General features: G+C 34.2%; 1 protein-coding gene across 1 annotated transcript; it reads right to left on the reverse strand.

Annotated features, from left to right (window-relative positions):
* Positions 1–536: 536 nt before the first annotated feature.
* Positions 537–21,135, reverse strand: LOC145779065 (uncharacterized). Its single transcript, XM_082590638.1, has 15 exons — positions 21,081–21,135; positions 14,930–15,081; positions 14,728–14,857; positions 12,923–13,222; positions 11,927–12,184; positions 11,427–11,549; positions 10,631–10,701; positions 9,625–9,865; positions 8,984–9,019; positions 8,337–8,383; positions 8,125–8,173; positions 7,502–7,575; positions 6,905–6,956; positions 2,918–2,958; positions 537–2,144 (listed from the first exon to the last, which is right to left on the reverse strand). Exons 2-15 carry the CDS (start codon positions 15,056–15,058, stop codon positions 2,085–2,087), a joined length of 1,611 nt encoding a protein of 536 aa, XP_082446764.1. The 5' UTR covers positions 15,059–15,081; positions 21,081–21,135; the 3' UTR covers positions 537–2,084.
* Positions 21,136–22,316: the final 1,181 nt, after the last annotated feature.

A 22,316-nucleotide genomic window follows, 5' to 3' on the forward strand; every position in this document is an offset into this window, starting at 1 on the left:
TACACAACAAATGATAACATCTGGTATCTCTGTTTGATTTCTTCTTTCTAATTGAAAAGCACAACAATTTGGTGGATAAAAGTTTCAATCACTTCCTTACGACAAAATGTGGTTACGTATGATTACAGTTTGTTTCTCGGCAGCCGATTTGTAGCAAGAATTGACAGCGATAGACACGTGTTCCATGAGGCTGGGCTCATCAGTATCGCACCGTATTCTGCCACAAATTTATTCGACCACCGCTTTACCAGTCAGTACTAGTGAGTGCTCAGCCTTGTGCTGATAGCCGGGAAGAACGCCCCTTTCTTCACTATGATTACAGTTATTAATCGTTTTGTTATTGCGGAATAGGCAATGATACATTACACTTTTTCATCGCATAAATCATCACTGCAGTTGAGTGTTTGAAGCTGTTACCACTGTGTTTAGTAAGCTAAAATTTTATGGTGGAAATACACACTTTACAAGGATCTAGTGTGGAAAACAAAGATCACCTCCAAGAGTAAAAATTTATATATTTTTCACTATTTGTTTGCATGAAGTATTAATGAGAATTAAACATCAGTAGATATAATTAAAACATTGCTACAATTCACAATTGGTTTGTTATTGGTGTGACATATCTTGGGTGTCATAAATTACAAAACGTAAGTTACATCATCCTAATAAACTTGAAAATCACAGTAGGAGTTGTATTGTGCTAACACAAAATGTTTGTATAGGAATATGACGTCATAACAACATTGTTTAAACTTCGCTTTTATTTCCTTCAAAAACAAATCTGTTGGTTTCTGCAATAAAAAGTGGATATATTCTTACACAAATAGGCCTATGTTGATGTGGATGTGTTAGAATAAGAAAGAACTGATATGATAGCTGGGCTGTTTTAGTTTCAATACAAAACTGCGCATCACAACACTCTCATCGCACTGTAGACATCCGTGTGGGTTTGTTTTTTCTATTTTGATATCTATTCCTTGATATAGCTACTGTAATGCAAAAGCGATCAAATTGCAGGAACAGTGAGAATAGGGAACAGTGAAATGGGCAATAGGACATTACGCTTTCTTCACCACATAAATCATCACTGCAGTTAAGTGTTTGAAGCTGTTACCACTGTGTTTAGTAAACTAAGTTTATCCACATTTTACGGTGGAAATACACACTTTACAAGGATGAAGTGTGGGAAACAAGGATCACTTCCAAGAGTAAAAATTTATACATTTTCCACTATTTCCACTCTACCTATATCTATACCTATACCTATATCTTCCACTATATCTATTGAGACTCAAACATCAATAGATATAATTACAACACTGCTACAAATCACAATTGGTTTGTTATTGGTGTGACGCATCTTGGGTGTCATAAATTACAAAACGTAAATTACATCATCTTAATAAACTTGAAAATCACAGTTGAAGTTGTGTTGTGCTAACACAAAACGTTTTTATAGGAATATGACGTCATAACAACATTGATCAAACTTTGCTTTTATTTCTTCTAACAAAAAATCTGTTGATTTTTGCAATAAAAAGTGGATATAACTGTAACCAATTTTCGGAAAGTAATAAACATAACAATTTCATACAGGCCATTAGACTTTGCACACATTTACGCTTCAGTATTTAAATTTCATATTTGTTCAACTTGAGATATTATGCAGGAGAGTGTTTGCAATAAACCAAAGCAATGAAACATAAAACGTTATTTCGAAAAGTATTTGTCCGTTTCCAAATTGTTGTGAAAAACTGCCAAGGATAGTTGAACTCACTTTCAGTAGCAATAACAATTGAAATAAATTGTGCAATTAATTGTTGAGTTTCAAAAAAAATCTGTAATTAAACTATTTTAAACAGTTCCAGACTTCACTTGAAGTTTAAACGCATTCCGACTAAAAAGATTTATTATTTTAGATCACTTGCGATTTACAAAATACACTGGCCTATGTAAGATAAATTGATAGAAACCATTTAGTTTGCTTGTTGTTGCTTATTTTTGACACCAGTAAAGTTAAATTTATGTAAAAACAATTCTGGAAATTGTAAATGTAGCTTACAATACACCATTATTACATTTTTTTATTTTGTTTGTTGAGACTTCATTGTTTCATATTCTCCCTCCTTTTGCATCGCTGTATTCTGTAAAACGCAACAAATAAAAAACAATAATGTGAAGATTTGATTTGAATTAATAAGCTTGTGTGGCAGCCCTGGAGTTCCACACGCCTTCAGACACCGCACACATTGCCTTCAGCAACCACGCGCGTTGTGATGTAGAACTCCGACTGCACAAAGAAGCGAAATCATTCCAGAGAGAAGAGACGTGGCGAGCACACCTCATTGGGAGAGCACACTTTAAGATCATATCAATTTAACGAAAGTTTGATGTGGCAGCCCTATGTGTGGCTTAGGCTATGTGATGTGGCAGCCCTATGTGTATAAATTAGATGGGAGATAGATGGAAAAAATTGTATTAAACTTCACTAAAATGTAGAAGAAGGAGACAAAACATAAATTACAGTTTAATGAATTTCTCATATTATTTCATACCGTTTTGTGCAGTGTCGTTCAGAATGGCTTTGTTTGCATATTTTTATAATTCAAAGTCTTGAGCTTACGTCATGGTTGCAACCGCAAAAATAACAAGCGTGAATAGTTTTGACAAAAAAATTTCATGTACGTATAAGCTCAAGACTTTAAATTATAAAAATATGCAAACAAAACTATTCTGAACGACACTGCACAAAATGGTATGAAATAATATGAGAAATTCATTAAACTATAATTTATGTTGTGTCTCATTTTGCCACATTTTAGTGAAGCTCTGCTTTACTAAAAAACCTCTCGCTTCTTAAATAGTATTGTACAAAAACATTATTTATTCAACCTAACCAGGATCATTGACCACTCACTTTAGCTGTTTGAACTGTCATCGGGATGTAGCCATGTTCATCTGAATAGAAACAACGTTTCGTTTGCATGTTATACCAGAAAAGAATTTAATTTACTTTTGTCTGTCATTAAAAATAACCACAAAAATAAGAAACCTTACAAAATAACAAAATACAGTGCATTCGGCATTTCACACAATCATCTTATAGCATAGTTTAAAGCAGGAATTTATTTGTACAACACAAACAACATAGTTATCATCGAAAGCGTTCTCCAAATGAGCACAGGTCAAAGCATGTTTGTTTTAAGAGCTTAATATTTGTCTTAATTGCAGACGACCACGGCCTACTAGAACACGGCCAAATATGTTGCTACTTGAGGAAATTTATAGGAGTCTGAATTGTTACAATCATAGCTATGACAAACCTGTCATCTTCCCATTTCCAGAAGTAAGTAAAATAAGCAATATTTGCATCTAGACATATGTTTGGCTTGTTTAACCGGAGATTAGGTATGTATGTATGTTAAGCACAACTTATGCAATAACAATGTAAAATATGTAAGATTTTCCAACTGCATCCTGCAGGGGTCCTACTCGGCATAAAATCATAAAAAATCATAAAATTTTGCTTGATTTGGAAAAAATTATAAAATATCAAAAAAATTTAAACAAAATCAAAAAAATTTAGACACAATCATAAAAAATCCTAAAATTTAGTTGTGATGGAGAACTGAGCATGTAAAAATCAAAAAAATTGATATAGTGTAATGTGTAACAGTTCCAACCACGATAACAGCATAATCATTTGTGTACCAATTGTGACGCCGTCTGTGGAATGCGCTGATTTAGCATAACATGTGGTTGAGTAATCAAGTCCAGCGTTGCCTATGGAGCTGGAATTAGAAAAAGACCGTAATTAGATTCTTTCATTGCACGTTTTAAGCGTCATTAGACACAGACTAGTAGACGCTGACAAGATTTCCAAGACATTGCAGTTCTGGTGGGAGAATGGTGAAAGGATAATTTGACAGCAATGTTTTGGAAAAAAGCGTAGAGGCATTTGCAAGCAATGTGTCACTCAGGCCTCGAAATTCACGGAGGACATGTCCATCTTGATTGGTATTTGTGACATTACTTTTTCCAGGTTTTGCCTAAGCAAAAAAACTTCAAGTCAAACATTGCATCCACCCAGAGATACAATAGGATTTCAGAAGGAATAAAGGGTCCTTTGATTGAATATATTTCATTTGTATCATTTGTTTCTGGTGACTTTGAACGGTTTTTAGTCCTATTCCAATGTGAAGAGCCACTGATTCACATTCTTTACTCGGCAATGTGCTATCTGTTCCGGAATGGCCCGTTTCGGTGAGTCCGTTTCGGTGAGTCCAATTCGGTGAGTCCGATTCCCTATTCGGTGATTTTTTGAATTTTTTTTTGAATTATCGGGTACCGTAGCCTAATTATCATTGCCGTTTTAGGGTTAGGGGTTAGGAGTTAAGGTTAAGGGTTAGGGGTTAGGAACTCACCGAATCGGACTAACCGAATCGGACTAACCGAATCGGACTCACCGAATCGGACTCACCGAATAGTAGCAGACCCTATCTGTTCACGGGTTTGCTTAGTAAATTTATCAAAAAAGAGAACATATCATCCACAGAGTCAAAAAATCTTGTGCTTGATATCACAAACAAAGAAGTTCAGAAGCCCTTGAACTTGATTGATGCTGGAACACGAGCAAAAATTTTAGTCAGTGGTATTGCAGTCCTTACTGAAGCTGACAAAAAGAAATTTAAATCTGATTGTCTAAACTTTTTTGTGGTTGCTACAAGTTATCTTTTACATCATTTGCCATTACATTCATCTGTTATTAAGCAATTTTTGCACCCAGAAAAAAGAAATGATGTTGGAGCTACAACTTTTATCATCAATCTAACTTGGACAGTATCCAATTGCCTTGAAAAGTGCCATGCAAAAGATTTTGCAATTGATGCATCTGTTTCAAGAGAAGAGCTTTATGATGAGGCAAGACTGCAGTGGTTACGGTATCAATCTGAGGATATTCTAGATGAGTTTTACAAAAAGACTGAACTTGAAAGTAACAAATTCCAACAATTCCCAATCTTCATACTGGACTTAAGCACTAATCAAATGTGGTTTAACAGTAACACCCCTACCAAAAGTGTCTTCCTACAAGAGAATTGACTATTATTGGACAAAATTGGAGGCCTGTTTGATGATGCTGGGATAAATAAAATATCCGCAACTATTTAGTCTGGCGAAATGCTTTTTAACATTAAGTCACAGTAATGCCAGTCCTGAAAGAGGTTTCTCCATCAATAAACATTTGATTGATTCACATAGAAGTTCTCTTAACGAAATCATAATTGTTGCACTGAGAGTGAGAATGGTGAAAGATGAACTAAATCGGTATGATGATGAGGTAAACTTCCCATTAACAGAACACTAGTTTCAGAAGTGAAGGGTGCTTGTGCAAAGTATATGGCTGACCTTGAGCAGGACAGAGCTCTGGAAGAAAAATTGATAAAAGAGAAAGAAACTGCTCAGGCTACTGTTGAAGCCAACAATATGGCAGAAAAACAAAAGGGAATCCAAAAAATTGAAGATGAAATTAAAAAAACTGAAGCAAGCATTAACCCTTTGAAGGTTGGGGGGGGGAGAGCTGTCAATTCAACTTTTTTGTATCAACAAGTGTATCTCTAAAACTACTGAGGCTGCGACTACGAGATTTCGTGACTTTTCCTAACTTTTATTCACCTCTATTGAGCTGAAATTTTGAGCGATTAAAAGTTATAAATTGAGAGATATAATGCATTTCTCAGCACATCCTCTGAAATATTTCATATTCTGATATTCAAAATTTTCCCACCAGCTGGATGAAAGTAATTGATTTGGCCAATGTCTCGTTAATCCTAACTGTTTATGTAAAATTATGTAAAAAAAATTTAATCACAACATTGCAATGCATGTTCTTCATTACTCTACCAAAAAATAATGTGTAAACTCACGCTGCAATCACAGTCATAAGTCACCTCAACATTTCAACGTATATGAGCAGTTCTAAAATTCACATAGTTTTAATTTTTGAATATGCTCAGCGTGAATACTTTACAAAGTGAGTTCCAAATTTTGAAATCTTGCCTTAAAAAACAACAGAGATATCACTCCTAAAGCATAAGAAGAATCGACAGCCCCCCCCAAACTGAGCAAAGACTCCAGAAGCCCAACCTTCTAAGGGTTAAAGCTGCTGATGTAATTACTGGAGATGGGCATGCAAAGCTTCAGGAGGCATTGTTTTCTATGTGAAACAAAGCGTTGGATCGGAAAGTTCTTCAAGCAGTTAAAGCAAGAATTGACATCAATTAAAGCAAGAATCAAAAATCATAAAAAAATCATAAAATAACCAAAAAAATCATAAAAAATCATAAAAGTTTTGACTTTTTTGGCATAATATCATAAAAAAGTAGGAAAATCTTAAGGGGACCCCTGATCCTGGAGGTAGTATCGTTTGGTGTGTCGCTTTTGGTGCAATTGCATCTTCCATTTAAAATATTAAGGATTTTTTTTTGTGAATTCTACGTTTCAAGCGGTTCATTTGATGTCCTAATTAAAATTTTAGTTCGTTTTGTTTTCCACCAAGTTTAGTTTTGCAAGTAAAATGTGGTTATTGGCAAAAGATCCTGCTATACAAAAAACCTAACGACTGTATGATGACACTACCTCCAGGATGCAGTTGGAAATTTTTTACATATTTTACGTTATTATTGCATAAGTTGTGCTTGACATACATACCTAATCTCCAGTTAAACAAGCCAATAATATGTCTAGATGCAAATATTGAAATGGGAAGATGACAGGTTTGTCATAGCTATGATTATAACAATTTAGACTCTTAGAAATTTCCTCAAATAGCAACATATTTGGCCGTGTTCTAGTAGGCCGTGAGCCGACAATCAAATTTTGTTTACAAGAACAAAACAATTCTTACTTTCAGTGTTTTGATCAATGTTGACGTAGTTGTGGCTGTTGCTTGGTCCTTTCTAAAAATGCACAAGTAGCAAAGTAGTCAAGGTCGAGATTACGTAACCAACAGTTCATGCTAGTAGGTTACTGCATTTTCGAGTTGAGACAAAAATCGTAATAAGTACATTGCATATTGAGTATGTAGACCTACGATTGCCTTTTACCTCTGCAAGTTCAATATTTGTTTGTATGTAGGGTTTATAGATTGTCAGTTTTCAGAAACCTGAATATTAACGTTACTGAAAAACAAACTATGGAAAACCATTGATCTATGACTGAATGATGGGCTACCCACGGTTTTCAGCTGTCAATCCCTCTTTCACACTCCATCACTTTATTGAAAATGTATATAATGGTAACAATTTGTTAAGTCGCGATCAAAAAGATGTTTGACATGAAGCTGAATACATGGTATATTTAACATTCAATCTGATCTTTCATCCGAGCTGCTGGTTGGACAATGGACATACACGACTTGAATCATTAATGCTGGCATTCCTTTAAAAACGAATATTAATGAAGTCAAGTATATTTTATAACAAAATCTTAGTCTGCAACTCACATCTTCTACAACTAAATATTGATAACGTTTGCTTGTCGTTGAATGTGGGTTGATTTCTGCGTAGCCATGTTCTTCTAAAAAAACAACATTGCATAAAGTTTTATGACGGTGAGTTCAACGTATTCACAGCTGTATAAACATGAGAGCGACTTGAAAGAGTTACAATTGCTTAAACGAAAAAACAAAATGATTATACATGAAAAACTTATTTTATTGAAATATGTCCGTTTCATAATAAATATCAGGACTAGAAAACTGCAACTTTACACAAATTATGGTTAAACAATTTTATGAACTGGAATTTGCAACTGAATACAGGTATCACTGAAAATAGGCTAAGGTTGAGAACCACTGATATAGCTAAGGAAAGACTCTCAAACAGTTGAATCCGAAACTGAGTACAAACATAACTGAGAGGAGAGACTGTCGCTTAAATTAAAAGACTAAAACAAATTTGGCGACATTTACTGCAATTGTTTTGCTCTGTATTACATTACACAGAATCAGTTTGTTATGAACTTTCTTGTGAAAACCTCTTTACTGTTTTATTTTGAAAGATGTTATTATAAAAGGTTTTCCTAAACTAATTTTGTTATAACAATATTTATTTTGACAAGCATCACCTGTTCCTTGTACTGGTGTTGGATAATGGGATGTAGATTCTTTTGGAGGCTGTAAGAGTTCAAATAAATGTTTGTTGCTTTTTCAAGTTATTTATCGTTAGAGCAATGACTAAAGCTTGCAATTTTAAGTCGAATTGCAATTTGAAAATATTTTTCTTTGTAACTTTTACTTTTTAATAGTTGCATACCAAGGATTGGAAACATTTGCTTACCCCAGGTTTTTTGAAAGATGGGCGAAAATCCACATATCCATTTTCATCTGGAATAAAATAAGTAGTTTTAAAATTTTCGGAATTTTTTGAAAAAAAATAGTTGCATTACGTAGGTTTTGGTACATTCTCATGGGACTACAGTTGTTCATGAACAGCCTGGCTGGATAACTACTTTTTATGGTCAAAGTTTTTAACTTTACACATACAATGAAATCTCAATATTATCGGCAAAGGATTGTCAGGAACACAGCTTCCTTTTTTATTATTTTTTTTTATATCTCAATTATCATCAGCCTAGTCACGTCACTTTATGTTCCAAGTCTCTTTGGCTTGCAAAAAGTTCAAGCTTGTAATTAATTTGAAACTCGTTGGTATTGAAAAAGTTATGGCATGTTTCAACTCACGACATTAGGGATATTTGACAAAAAGTGAGATTAAACGTATGCTTTCAACAGTTTACTTCTTTACAATTTTTAACATGCAGCAGAACCTCAGAATTGCGTATAAATCGGTTTTTAAAAAGAGGATCCCATTTCTTTCTATGCTGTTTCTTCGTTCATTCGCTAACGCTGTACAAAAACATTTGATTCAGACTTATTAGTTGTTTGGGTTAATGAGGTGTTATCTCAGCCTTATGGCATGCTTACCTTCTACAGCATAGGCGACATTGTTAGTTCCATCTCCTGAAACATCACTTTTACTCATGAGTCATAACTGGTTTGTTTTGTAATAATATTGATGCACAGATTCACAGTAGGAAGAAAATAAAAAATGCAAAATTAATTTTGTTACCTTTCCTTTTGTCATTTAGGCTTTGTTTGCAATATGCCACAATAGCAGCGACAGATAATATTATATTCGGATATATTCAGATACTATATTCGGCTACTAAACTGCAGTCACTGATATTGCAACAAGTCTGTTGCCTGTTGAACCATGAGACTGATTGATTGTAATTGATTGATTTTGAAAATATTTATCTTCGGATTGAGAAATCTTTTTTGTGCGCTTGATCCTAGCAGATTCGCATATTCGTGGAATAAAAGCTTTTAAACACTGACAGAGATTGTCGGAGTAATTTTTCCGCTTGTTGAAGTGTTGATGTGCGTGAACTATTCTATCCACTATTTGTCACTGAATGGAGAGCAGTTATTAAATGCGTTGCTCAAGCGCATACCCTGACAGCCGAACTAGCGCTGCTTGAATTTGTGACTTCATAGTGGATAAAGTCAATCGATTAATAAACTGAATTATTGGAGAGGATTTACAGTAAATGAGAAAGTCATACCTTTCTTATTTTCAGAAGCTTTTCGTCGCTTGAAGTAAAAAACTGTTACTGCAACTAATAGTATTATCACTGCAACTCCAATTGTTATAATTACAATGATAAGAGTGTTGTTGAATGGTAGTGGAAGACCATCAGATGAGTCCTCCTCTTCCACAATAACATCAAACATAATGGTGTGGTTGTAAGGTTTAACCGAGGATTGCAAGTACAAGGTATAAGTTCCGTTGTCTTTCATTGTCACCTAAATGTAGTTTTACTATAAAAAACTCAATGATAAAAAAAAAAAAAAAATTTATTTAAGAAAAGTTTACTGACCTATCTGAACAACTCTTTAAAATCGTTGGCAATTATTTTCCCTGTCATCAAGCAACTACTGTTTATAAATCACAATTTATTTTTTTTTATTTTGCATATTATAAAAAATATTTTGTAAAGTACAATAAGTATTACTTTTTGTCTCGTGGCTTGCTTTGGTGTGTAAGATTTATTTATTTACCACGTTGTGTGACCTGGTGACTGTAAACTGTTAGAAAAAGTGAGATACAAATCATTTTTCACTTTGATACAAAATACTGCACTTTTTGGTTGCTAAATCGTTTCGTAAATAATGCAATTGTTATAAATTGTCACAAACTCTACAATAAGTACGCACACAATATTTTTAATAGTTTACTCATGATGACAGTAAATAGTTGCTACTCTATCCTGCAAATGACAAATGTTATTATTGCAACAGGTTAACGGATTAATAAAATAAAATTGCTCCATGAATGATCAGTCTTCTAGTACCTGAATCCGACGTCTTAACTCACTGTTTTTCGTTGGTGAAATTCAATTTTTGTTTGCAGTTTGTGAAAGTTGAAGATAAAATGTGTTAGTTTAGCTTGTTTAATATTGTTAACTTAAAGTTTCGTTGTAGTGTGATTATTTATTTTGCAAAGCTTCCGTTTTCAGTTTAATAAAACCAAACAATGTCTACATATCTGTTACTATATCTAACACTTACATTTGCTTTCATCAACGTAAAAATTTGGAATATTTCGTTAGTAGATAAATTTCCTTCTTCTATTTTTACATCTGGAAATATTGTTTGAATTAACGACTGTCTTAGAAGTCCATGCAATGATTATTGAATTTACATCAAGAAGAAGTGCAAAAGTGTTTCCGGCAATAAAGGTTTCGAGACTTGTTTCGATGACAATTACCAAGATGAGGTTTGTTTCGCGGCTTGTTGAAATTAATTATTTGACAGGATTAAAAGGGTGTCAATAAAAGCAATTTGACATAAACAATTAGATTTACAAAGGCATCATCATTATTAATATATAAATTGCTTTTTTATTTCTCTCCAACTTTGACTGCTTTAATATAATAAACTAGCCATAATTTCATATTTTTTATTACCAAGTTTATTTTCTTGAAAATACACTTACCTCCTACAGCATATAGAACTATTTGTTTATTGAAAATAACTTAAATTCTGCAACCGACTAATGTTATCTGGTTTAAAACTTGCAGCCAAAATCAAGTAAAAGGAAAAAGTGGTCCCATACTTGATTCAAGTGTTGGGTATGAGAAGATAAGGTTCTCATTGTACTAAGCCTTCGGCACTGAGAGTAGGGTGGCCAGTTTCTTTCTCTCAGCCGCCTTTACTTCAGCAACTACACCCACCCTATTTATTTCACCTTGGGTAGAGGTGAGCGGTGTTTTCAGCAACCAGCTGAAGCCGGAGTCGAACCAGGATTGCATAAAAATCAAGTAACTTAATAATATTATTGATTGAATTATACCAGAAATTATACCAGAATTGTTTTTAATTAAAACAAGAAAATCAGATGAAGGATTTGACATGAACGTGACATCGCAAGATCCTCTTTGACCAAAAACCCACGCACATGAAGTAAGGTTGTATTGGAAGGGTGCATCTGTAACATACAACATTGTTGGCTTATTTTGAAACGTTTCATTGTCCTGTAGAAAGGTTTTAACTGATAACAAGGTGAATAAATAAGGATCTATTCAGTGCAAATATACTTCTGTTTCATTGCAACGGTTAGCACTATCATATTTGGAAGCTCTTAGCTCCTTATTTATTTGCAAAAAATATAATTTTGTTTTTAAATGTATTTATCTGTGAGATTAACAATAAAAATAGCTAAATAAAATTTAAGTTGTACTAAGCGCCTAAGCGTTTAGGCAGAACATAGGATACAAATCGTACTATGATTTAATTGCATCTATTCCTTGTAAACTATTTTTAAAATAAGACATACAGAATTGCAAATTTTAATGCTTCACTTACAAATAACAACAACGTGGATTCTGTTCATAAACTTTCCAAATGCATCATCAGTTTTACAATTGTAATTTCCAGTGTCAAATGGACTCAATGAAGGAAGATTCAACATCGAACTTGTATATATTGTCATGTTTGTATGAGTCCATGTGAACGTGGTGTTCAACTTAGCGGCATAACTAATACTGCAGGTGAGTACCAAGGCTTCCCCACGTTCAATCGTCGTAGTTTTATTTTTCTCAGAATAATTTAAAGATACATTTCCTGCAAATTTGACAAACTTATCAACTTTTTATAATTTCTTGAAATAACAAAATTCGGTATCGAAAATATGACATAAAGTGACAGCCAATCAAATAATAACAAGAAAGTATTAATAACACCAAATCAGTTACATGAATGAAAATGTTTGTTTAGAAAAAATCATTTTGTATAATTACTTCAATTGATGGAAAATTGATACAACCTATTTGTAAATTAAAGCTTGAAACACATTTTTTTCCATCATTGCAATGTCACAATACCATTTTAAATCGTATAAGCAGTGGAGAGTAGATTGTGCACTTAGTATGAAGTAAAATGCATTGCAGAATCACCAATTTTAATATAACATTTCCACTTTTATTCGCTCTGTGTTGTATTCTGTATAACTAACTGTTTTACAGCATTTTCTTCATTTAACGATGTTGCCATTTTGCAACTACATACTCACAGTGAGTCATATTTATGTGATGTAAACCGTGTGAGTAACAAAAACCTTTTAGAACAAAAGGAGTGGTTATTTGAAGTCTTATTTTCATACTCAGATATTGTCATTTTGCACTTTTATATTCACAGCATCGTGGATGTAATAACAGTTTCTGTGTTTCGAAAACTTTTCAGAATGGAAAAAGTGGTTACTTTTATTCAGTGCATTCCATTCATTTATATTTCCAAAACAATTAAAACGAAAAATAAAGAAAAAGGAAAAGAGTTGCTGAAAGGAAAACCGCTGAAACTCACTGATAGCTGGAATGACTGTGATATTTTTAGCCACACTTCTATGTGATCCAGCATTGTTAACAGCCAAGCAAGACAACGAACCACCAACACTGAGAAGTTGACTTATGAAACATTCGTTGTTAATGTTGGTGATGTTTTCACATTCATCAGAGCAAATAGTGAATGCACATTGAGGTGTAGGATTGCCTTGACTTGTACAACTCATTGAAAGATATTCATCAGATCTCAACAAATATCCACTGCTGGTATCGATCAAGTATTTCGATGCAAAGATTGTGTTGAAAACATTTGGAGAAATATCTGAAACCATTGGTACAATAATAGAATCTATGCAACAATGTGCTTTTTTATTGCACAGTATTGGAAGAGATTAATGTAAGCTTTAATATGTTGGAATAAACAATAAATACTATTAATACTACAAAAAATGCTCAATGCCAAGCAAAAAACCAAGCAGCGAGAGTTACATCAAATATAGTTACTATTCACTAAAAACTTCTTCAGCCTGTTTCACCCTAAAAGGGGGATCATCAGAAGGTACTTATTCAAATAGAATGTTGGAATATATGCTTTATTTTAAAATAATTATGAATAGTTTGTTTCTGGGAGTGTCTTCATTCTGTGGCACCTAACGTATTTTGTAAACCGCAACACTTCAACAACAAGTGAAAACTTGACTCTTAATCTCGGTGGCCGGCCTGCGTCAGTGGTTCAAAGCCTCTACAAGCATGAGAAAGTTCCAGGATTGAGCTTTTAACACTATCTTAGTTCAAGCTGTTTTCGCACGCGGAAAGTACGTCACGGGCTATCTTAGCGTCGTGCTAATTAATCGCTAATAACGGGAGCTATGAAAATCACAAAGCCAAAATATTTTACAAGATAATAGCCATGTGCGATTGTGCGTATAGAAATAAATTTTTACCCAACAAATTTATTGAAATAAATTGTATGAGATGAAAAACGTCTGAAAGTCGGTTTTTATTCTATTTTCCTGAAAACAGCATCAATTTTGAAATTTTTGGATTATAACATAGAATAATGCTAAACCAAACAATAAAACTTTTGATCCTAAATATAAGGCGTTTTTACATTTAAAATAATTGCACTAACATTTTAAACTACATTTTAAAGTAATTGCACTAACGTTAACACATATATAACTAGCATTGCACGAAAATGTCTAGCCACCCAGCTGAGACAAAATGCCTATTGTGAAGGGCAAGAATGTAGAAAAATTACCAGTGTAGGTTTAGAAAATAGAATAAAAACTAAAAGTCAAGAAATTTCACATTTCTAGCATACTTCCTTCTGTGAAATATTTTATTACTAGAGTGGGGCGTCCTCATAAAACCCCGTGTCGCTACAGATAGGGTTAAAGACACTATTTCAGTCATTGGATGAACATTCTCATCATCGATAAACAAAAATTTCTTGTTGTTTACCAGATTCATGCTGTGCCTTCGAATATAAGTATTTCTTTAAGTCAAAGATTAAAACAATTTGAATTGAAACCTTAACGGAATATTTTATTTAGAGAAAATTATTGCGCAACAACGCTTCAGATGCAAACATCCTAAATGTTATAGCGCTTCAAACGTAATGAGAGCAAGTTTGAATTTTGCGTTATCGAGATTATTCTAGAGAAGACTATTTCGTGCAACATATCATAGACACTACACAGCAGTGTTGCTATTTGTATGTTTGACGCACTCCACTTAGTGTCGTGAATTACAATATTGTTTGCTATTGATAGGATTGCAAGCCATATCCCTGGTTTTTTGAAGTTTGACTAGTTTACAACTCACATTGAACATTGATAGAATAGTTCGGTGACTTTCCACTTTCCACAAATATTTCCGTATATGGAGTCACAGCTTGACACGATAATTGTTTGTTATTGTCCTCGGCTTGCAAGGAAAACGTAAATGAGCGTTCCTGAGTAGAGAGAAATGGAATTAAAGTCACTTAAAGGCATAATGGCACAACGCACAATCTCTTATTAACAACTACCTGTTGTCGTCTGACTTCATTGCCATCTAAATAGAAAGCAGTGTTGGTTCCAATAGGAATGACGTCATTGTACTCGCAGGTGACTGTGAAGTTATTTCCTTCAACAACAGTGAAGTCCCCGTTCATTGTTGTTATTACGGGATTAGGAGCTGCAGAACATTGAGTTCAATTTTCATGTCATCAATCATATAAAAACCTCACATGAATATGATGGGCAGTGGGCACTATACGCAGAACGCGATTTCCAAACGAGTATTGGAACATCACGTCGTAGATCTGTTTGTATGATCCAACTATCATGCAGTTATTCAAGACAAAACATATCATTGGTAAACGTTACAAATTCAAAATATGGCATAGTTTGAGATTAAAACGAGTTTAATGCGTTGGAGGTTTTGAAGACGTTTGATATAAACTGGTTGGACAGGTTGGATGTGGCAAAATATAATCAAACAAACATTTTGTTTGAATCAGTATTTAGGAAATAAAACCCAGTGCTCATTCCAAGCTTCCATCCATTTATCCTTGTTCTGCTTTACTTGCATGTTAAATTTCGTAGCTTACTTGGTTATTATGTTGCGACAGGTATGGTTTACAATGGTTTTGAGGCATCTCAACTCAGATAACCTTACATATTTATGCTTCCAATACATAATATGTTTTTTTTCGAACTTCCAAACATAGAATATGAAAAATAGCAAAACAAAAATTAAAGCTGCATCAATCAAAAACATGAAAAATTGAAGCATTCCAATCATGTTCTACTAGCATCCAATTATTTGTATTTTGAATCTATCTTTGTTGATTGTATTGTCTCATTAGTGACGATTTCTTGTTTTTTTTCTATTTTATTTTTGACATATACCAATCATTTCTTAGCACTAAAAAAACAACTTTCACTAATTAGGAAAAAAATTACGTTTCGCTAGTGTTTGAATTTCAAAATTAAAATTTGTCCCACTTGTTATTTTGAGCACTTATGTCACCAAACAACTAACCAATCCGACGAACAAAAAATTAAAGCTAAATTTGTGCAAAAAATGAAAAACAAAAGCAATCGAAATCAATTGTCTTTCACTGCATTGAAGATATCTCTAAGATCGAAACAGCTGGCCTCTGTCTGCAGTTAGTATTTTATCATACCTTGCCAGGTATTTTCTTTAAAATCATAAAAAATACCAAAGACAGGCAAGACACAACAATAACACAGGGTTGAGCATTACAACAGCATATTACATATTTACAAATAGTTTAACATTCAAACGTTTTCGGCTTAACTTAAGCCCTCATCAGGAATCTGCAAATACTTATAAACTACAATAAATTTCACTTCTTGACAGTAACTACCGTAACTAACTAACTAAACAACTAACTAAAAGCATCGAGAAACACGCAACGATTAAAAGCAAGAGTGGAAAACATACAGACAGACGAAAAAATTACATTAAGAAAAGACAACTGCATGACTAAGTTACAAATGAATTTGCACCACGGGGTACGTGATACAAATAGTAAATGTTGAGGAGAATGGAGGCGCCTCCCGCAAATAATTGTTTGTTTAAGTTTGGGTTATAGCGTTTGATCAACAGCGCTTCCTGAATTTTTGTGTCAAATTGAGATGTGCCTTAGGTTAAATTTTAAATGAGTCAGTAGTAGGCCTACCATATTTTCATCGCCTAAAAGAGGACACGTTTCGCCAGCAAGTAGAATTTTACGCTTGAAGAATCGTTTATTTACATCATTTTAGATCAGTGTTTCTCAACCTTTTATGGTTCACGAGTCACGACATCTTTTAGGTTTCAAAGAGCTGCTAATTGTCACAACTTTTAATGTTTGACGTCTCAAACCGGCCTAATGGCGATAAAAAAATTATAAATGCTTGCTGATGTGATAGGAATGCTTTGTTTCTAAATGCCGATTTAACTTTGATGGCTTCATAACTTCAGCACTGTAAACTACATAGCACAAAACACACTGTGCCTTCTCAGTTCTCAATGTCGTTGCTAACTATGGAAGTAATGCCAAACATTAAATATTCTTTAAAATATTTTCGGTTTTTGTCCATGGTAAGTATAGAAACCATTATTATGCGAAACTATCAGGAATAACCAATCAAGGCTTTGTCAGTCCGAGGATAAAGATTCAAAACCAACCTACCAAACCACAGAACTGAAATATTTATAAACACTAAAATACGTTTACTCCTGACTCACTAAACGCAACTGCACAATAATTAAAATCTGATTTAGACAAAACGACTTTGTTCTTTAGTTTTACCGCAATTTTCTTCACCTCGCCGAGCAAGGTTTTTTGACAACTACCGTTTTGAGACTGTTGGATAGGCTGACTCAGTTCATTCGTTGTACTTGAACAAACGATAATAAATTGGCATACAACCGAACTACACGTTCTCTTTCGCAACTGTGCAACCAATTAGTCACTTGCTACGGCATTACTGTATACCAAAGTGATTGCTGCAAACATTTTTCATTTTTCCGGATTTCTTTGCGACCCCCATGTCATGACCTTCGCGACTGGGGGTCGCGACTCCCAGGTTGAGATACGCTGTTTTAGATCATTACAGTAGGCTATAGGCATACGCAGCAAAAGTTACACAAAAAAAAACAAGAAAACAGGTTGACTGAACGTTTAACTTATTTTTTCTCATTCTTAGTGCTTCCTTAAGACAACAAATGATTTTATATTATTAAGAGTCTACAGAAGTGAAAAAAATACCTAATTTTTAGACAGTTTCAGTGAGACAGCCATGATCGCAAAAATCTGCAAAATGTGACAAATCAGGCACGATCTCCAGGTAGCCTAACCTTAACTTTTTTCAACAAGGAATGGTCAGCCTTAACAAAGTACCGTAGTTAAATTACTTGCAAGAAATATGATTAAAACAGTAGGCTTCACATAACCGTTAAGATGCTAAAAACGGCATGAACTAAAAATCCCGTTGAAAATTTAAGCAAGAAAACACAAACTGTCAAAAAAGAGGACATTTGAGCATTTTTTAGTGTCCTCGGAGAACAGTTAATTTTTCTTGAAAAAAGAGGACAAATCCTCTTAAAAGAGGACGTATGGTAGCCCTAGTCAGTAGAGAATTTTCGATCTGTGCAAAAAGAACAATCCATGATATGGTCTTTGATGGCACTTTTCTTTACGTCTCTAAAGTTCAGATGCTCCCGTACTCTCGTGGTCAAATGTCTGGTAGACATGAAGATGATGCTCCGATGTATGTCAATGCCGAATCACACGGACATGTAAAACTGTATACGACATTTGAGCAGAGAGACGAAGGCGTCTGGGACTTTAGTTGAAAATACGAACTAATTTTAAATGTTTTATAAACAGGAAAAACGTCCACATCAAATTTAGTTTTCATAAACTGTCCGATTTTATGAGCAAACGTTTTGGATTCTTTTCCCACAAACGGAATGGACAAGCAATGCTTATAATAATAATAATAATAATAATGTTAGTTTTTATATAGCGCTGTATCCATCGCAGAATGCGTTGCTCCTCAGCGCTTTACAAAGCAGACAGTGTCAATGCAGCCGTATAGAGGCGCAACTGAGTACATTATTACCTGAATCCACTCCATTACTCAGTGCCAAGCAGAAATTAGATTCAGTACCATTTTTAAAAAGTCTTTGGTATGACCCGACAAGGTATCGAACCCATGCCTACCGATTCAGAGACGGGCGCACTAACCACTAACTCATTTTCAGCTTTTTCTTTTTAGTTGGAATTCTCAGAGATAAAGCGATTCAATATTTTCTCAAAGTACAATTTTGGATAACCACTATTATAGAACATTTGTTTTAATTTCTCTGTTTCAATATTAAAAAGAGCATTATTGCAGCAAATCATTTTAGCCCGAGCTAATAGACACATGATCAAACCAGATTTCCATTTCAATGGGCATAATGCATCAAAATTCTAAAACAAACCAGTATGAGTTGGTTTGCGCCAAACCCAAGTATCAAATCCAGTGGCATTAATTTTAATTTCTACGTCTAAAAAAGGAACGGTTTCACGTGCTTTTTCGATTGTAAATTTAATGTCTTTATGTTGAGAGTTCAGCATATCTAAAAAGGTTTCACACGAGGTTTCTTTATTAAATACCGCAAAACTTTCATCAATGTAACGTAAGAACAACTGCTGGTGAAATGCTAGATGCTTTTCAAATAATTTTGTTTCCAAATGTCCCAGAAAAAAATTGGCAATAGTAGGGCCCAATGGAGATCCCATGGCCACATCGTCAATTTGTTTAAACAATTGGTTTTTATACATAAATATGCCTTCGGTAGCTAAATTCATTAACTTGACAAATACGTCACTCTTGAAAGGTAATTGAGTTGGTTTTGTTTCCGAATAAACGTAGTCAGCAATGATGTTAACAGTCTCTTTCAAAGGTACGTTCGTAAACAGAGATTTAATATCAAAACTAACCATCATCTGTCCAGAAGACGGAGAATAATCTTTTAGTTTTTCTAAAAAATGATTTGTGGAGTTAAGCATATACGAATTTAGAATGTTCGGTTTGATCAGGCTATCTAAGAATTTTGCCAGTTCATATTCCGAAGAGCCTATCATAGAAACAACAGGCCGAAGAGGGTTACCTTCCTTGTGCACTTTTACCAAGCCGTATAATTTACCGGGGTTACTGCCCGAAAAAATCAGTTTTGTTATGAATTGTTTGTCGAAGTCTTTAAAGTACTTACGGATGTAGTACGCAATTGACTTTTCTTTTGAAATGATGGGATGTGATTTGCCGCTGTCTGTAATTCGTTCAAACTTCGATTTATCATTGACTATAGAGTCCAGTTTCAGATAGTAATCCGAGGTGTTTAAAATTGCTGTCCCTTTTCCTTTATCAAATTTACAGATCTTGATGTCTTTGTTTTTTGATAGAGTGTTCAGAGTTCGGTGTATTATTTGATTTCGTTTTGAAGAGCAAGCACGTTTAGCATCAGACATGAATCGTTAACCATAAACTTAATTTCATCCTTAGATTCATCGTCAAGCGTGAATTCTTTTTCTTTCCTCGCCGAGTAAATTAATTGATCTATGTTCGTTTTTATGCTATCAATTTGAACTTTTTTCTGCAAAATGTGATGGTCTTATCCAAACCGCAAAGCGTCTTCTTCCAATAGACTGAGTTTCTTGCAACTCAAATTTATAATACAATTAGGAGATTTGTTTCGCTGTCGTCGCCAGAGGTTGGTGAGCTTCTTTTGGTGAACATCAAGAGTTTGTTTTGCAAAGACTTTAACTTGTTCTGACAGCAAAGATATTAAACATGTTTTCTGAAAGATGCTGAGTGCTGCTAGCGTCTGTCTCTTGTTTTCCTCATATTTGCTTTCCACAATGCGCAATTCCCGACTAATTTCTTTTAACTTTCTGGTTACAATGATTTGATAAAGTTCATCTGGCTTTTTATAAACACTTAATCGTGGCGGTTTAAATTTCGAAAATTCTGGGCATATTTTCAAATTTAAGCATGTTTCCAAATATCGTTTGTCCAATCTCAATTTGACTACTTTTCTTCCGCATCGTTCTATTTTTCTGAGCTGGTTTACAGGAATACCTCTCTTGTTGCTGATATGATAATATAGTTTCGGTAGAGAGTTTGCTTTTTTATACCAAAGGCAGGCAAAGACTTTTTTATACCATTATGCCCATTGAAATGGAAATCTGGTTTGATCATGTGCCTATGAGCTCGGGCTAAAATGATTTGCTGCAATGATGTTCTTTTTATATTGAAACAGAGAAATTAAAACAAATGTTCTATAATAATGGTTATCCAAAATTGTACTTTGAGAAAATATTGAATCGCTTTATCTCTGAGAATTCCAACCAAAAAGAAAAGGCTGAAAATGATTTAATCGTGAAGCATTGCTTGTCCATTCCGTTTGTGGGAAAAGAATCCAAAACGTTTGCTCGTAAAATCGGACAGTTTATGAAAACTAAATTTGATGTGGACGTTTTTCCTATTTATAAAACATTTAAAATTAGCTCGTATTTTCAACTAAAGTCCCAGACGCCTTCGTCTCTCTGCTCAAATGTCGTATACAGTTTTACATGTCCGTGTGATTCGGCATTGAACGTATTTTTTCATAGATTAATAACTTTCCAACACCTGTCCAGCATTGTAGATTATCCTGACCACTCCATTCAGCATTATATAGGCAATTAGTTCGGTCAGAAGTAGGTTGGCTTCCATTTGAATAGAACAATCGTCCATTGTTAGAACAAGTGAACATTCCAACGTCATTGTATCCTGCTGAGTTGAATTGAACAGTGACATTGTCTTCAAGAGTTTGCGGACAATCTGATACAAAAATGCGTAAATTGAGATTTGTTAATTCAGTAATTATTCTTTAGGTTTTTTTAATTCCACTTTTGGTATTTTAAAACGCTTTTTAACCTTCGTCTGACTGCATAATATTACACAGCTATCAGGCGGTTTGGGTGCAATTGTACCCACATACATTTTCCATTGAAATTCCCAAATTAGTTATACTTTTTGTATGGTGTGCTCTATTTGTTGGTCTGAACGTTTAAATACTGTGCTCTACAGAAGTATCAAAAGCAGCCACGTAGACAGTAGACAACGCTATTATGATATGTTATTTTTGTGACGTCGACTAAACACAGGCAAACAGCTCATTATGCCGCTGTACTCAACACCGATAAACTTCTGCTGATATTGCATTTGCATGGCATCTCACGCATGAGATAGGTGGATAGAAATCTTTAGCTTACGTTGTTGCTGATTGGTGGCTCAAAGTTACAGAATCAGTTAGAAGTTGCAAATCTTTTATATAGTTTAGTTGCAAATCCTGAATAACGATGGCCTAAGCTTTAAAATTTGTCGCACCAGGCTACAAGTATTGGAAGGTTAGTGAAGAAATCATGGGTGATAGTGATGTTGGATTTGGCATTTACGATGACGAAAGAGCACATCGATTGAGGTTGGTATATTTTTGTGTCCAGCCTATTCTTTTGTAATATTTCACGAAGAAATATTATATAGATGTGCTTTTTTTATGTTGCCTTTCTAATGAAGTAAGACATATGATTGAAGAATCTGATTCTGAATATGAGGAAGGCACATATGTGGCAACTGATGACGAAAATTATTTACCAGAAGGGGATTGTGGCATTGGAAAAGCGTCCGACATTGAAGAAGAAATTGTGATAAAACAAGAAGAATACGCCTCAGGCAAAGGTATTGAAGATGACCTGATTTTGTCTCACAATGTTAGTAGCATTAAGATTGGTAAGTATGAAACTGAATGGTGTAGAAATCCACTGCCAAATGCACGAACAAAACCTAGTAACATCCTACGGCAAAGATGTGGGCCTGCAGCAA

Source organism: Aplidium turbinatum, chromosome 10 (assembly GCF_918807975.1).
Source record: "Aplidium turbinatum chromosome 10, kaAplTurb1.1, whole genome shotgun sequence".
NCBI classification, from domain to species: domain Eukaryota; kingdom Metazoa; phylum Chordata; class Ascidiacea; order Aplousobranchia; family Polyclinidae; genus Aplidium; species Aplidium turbinatum.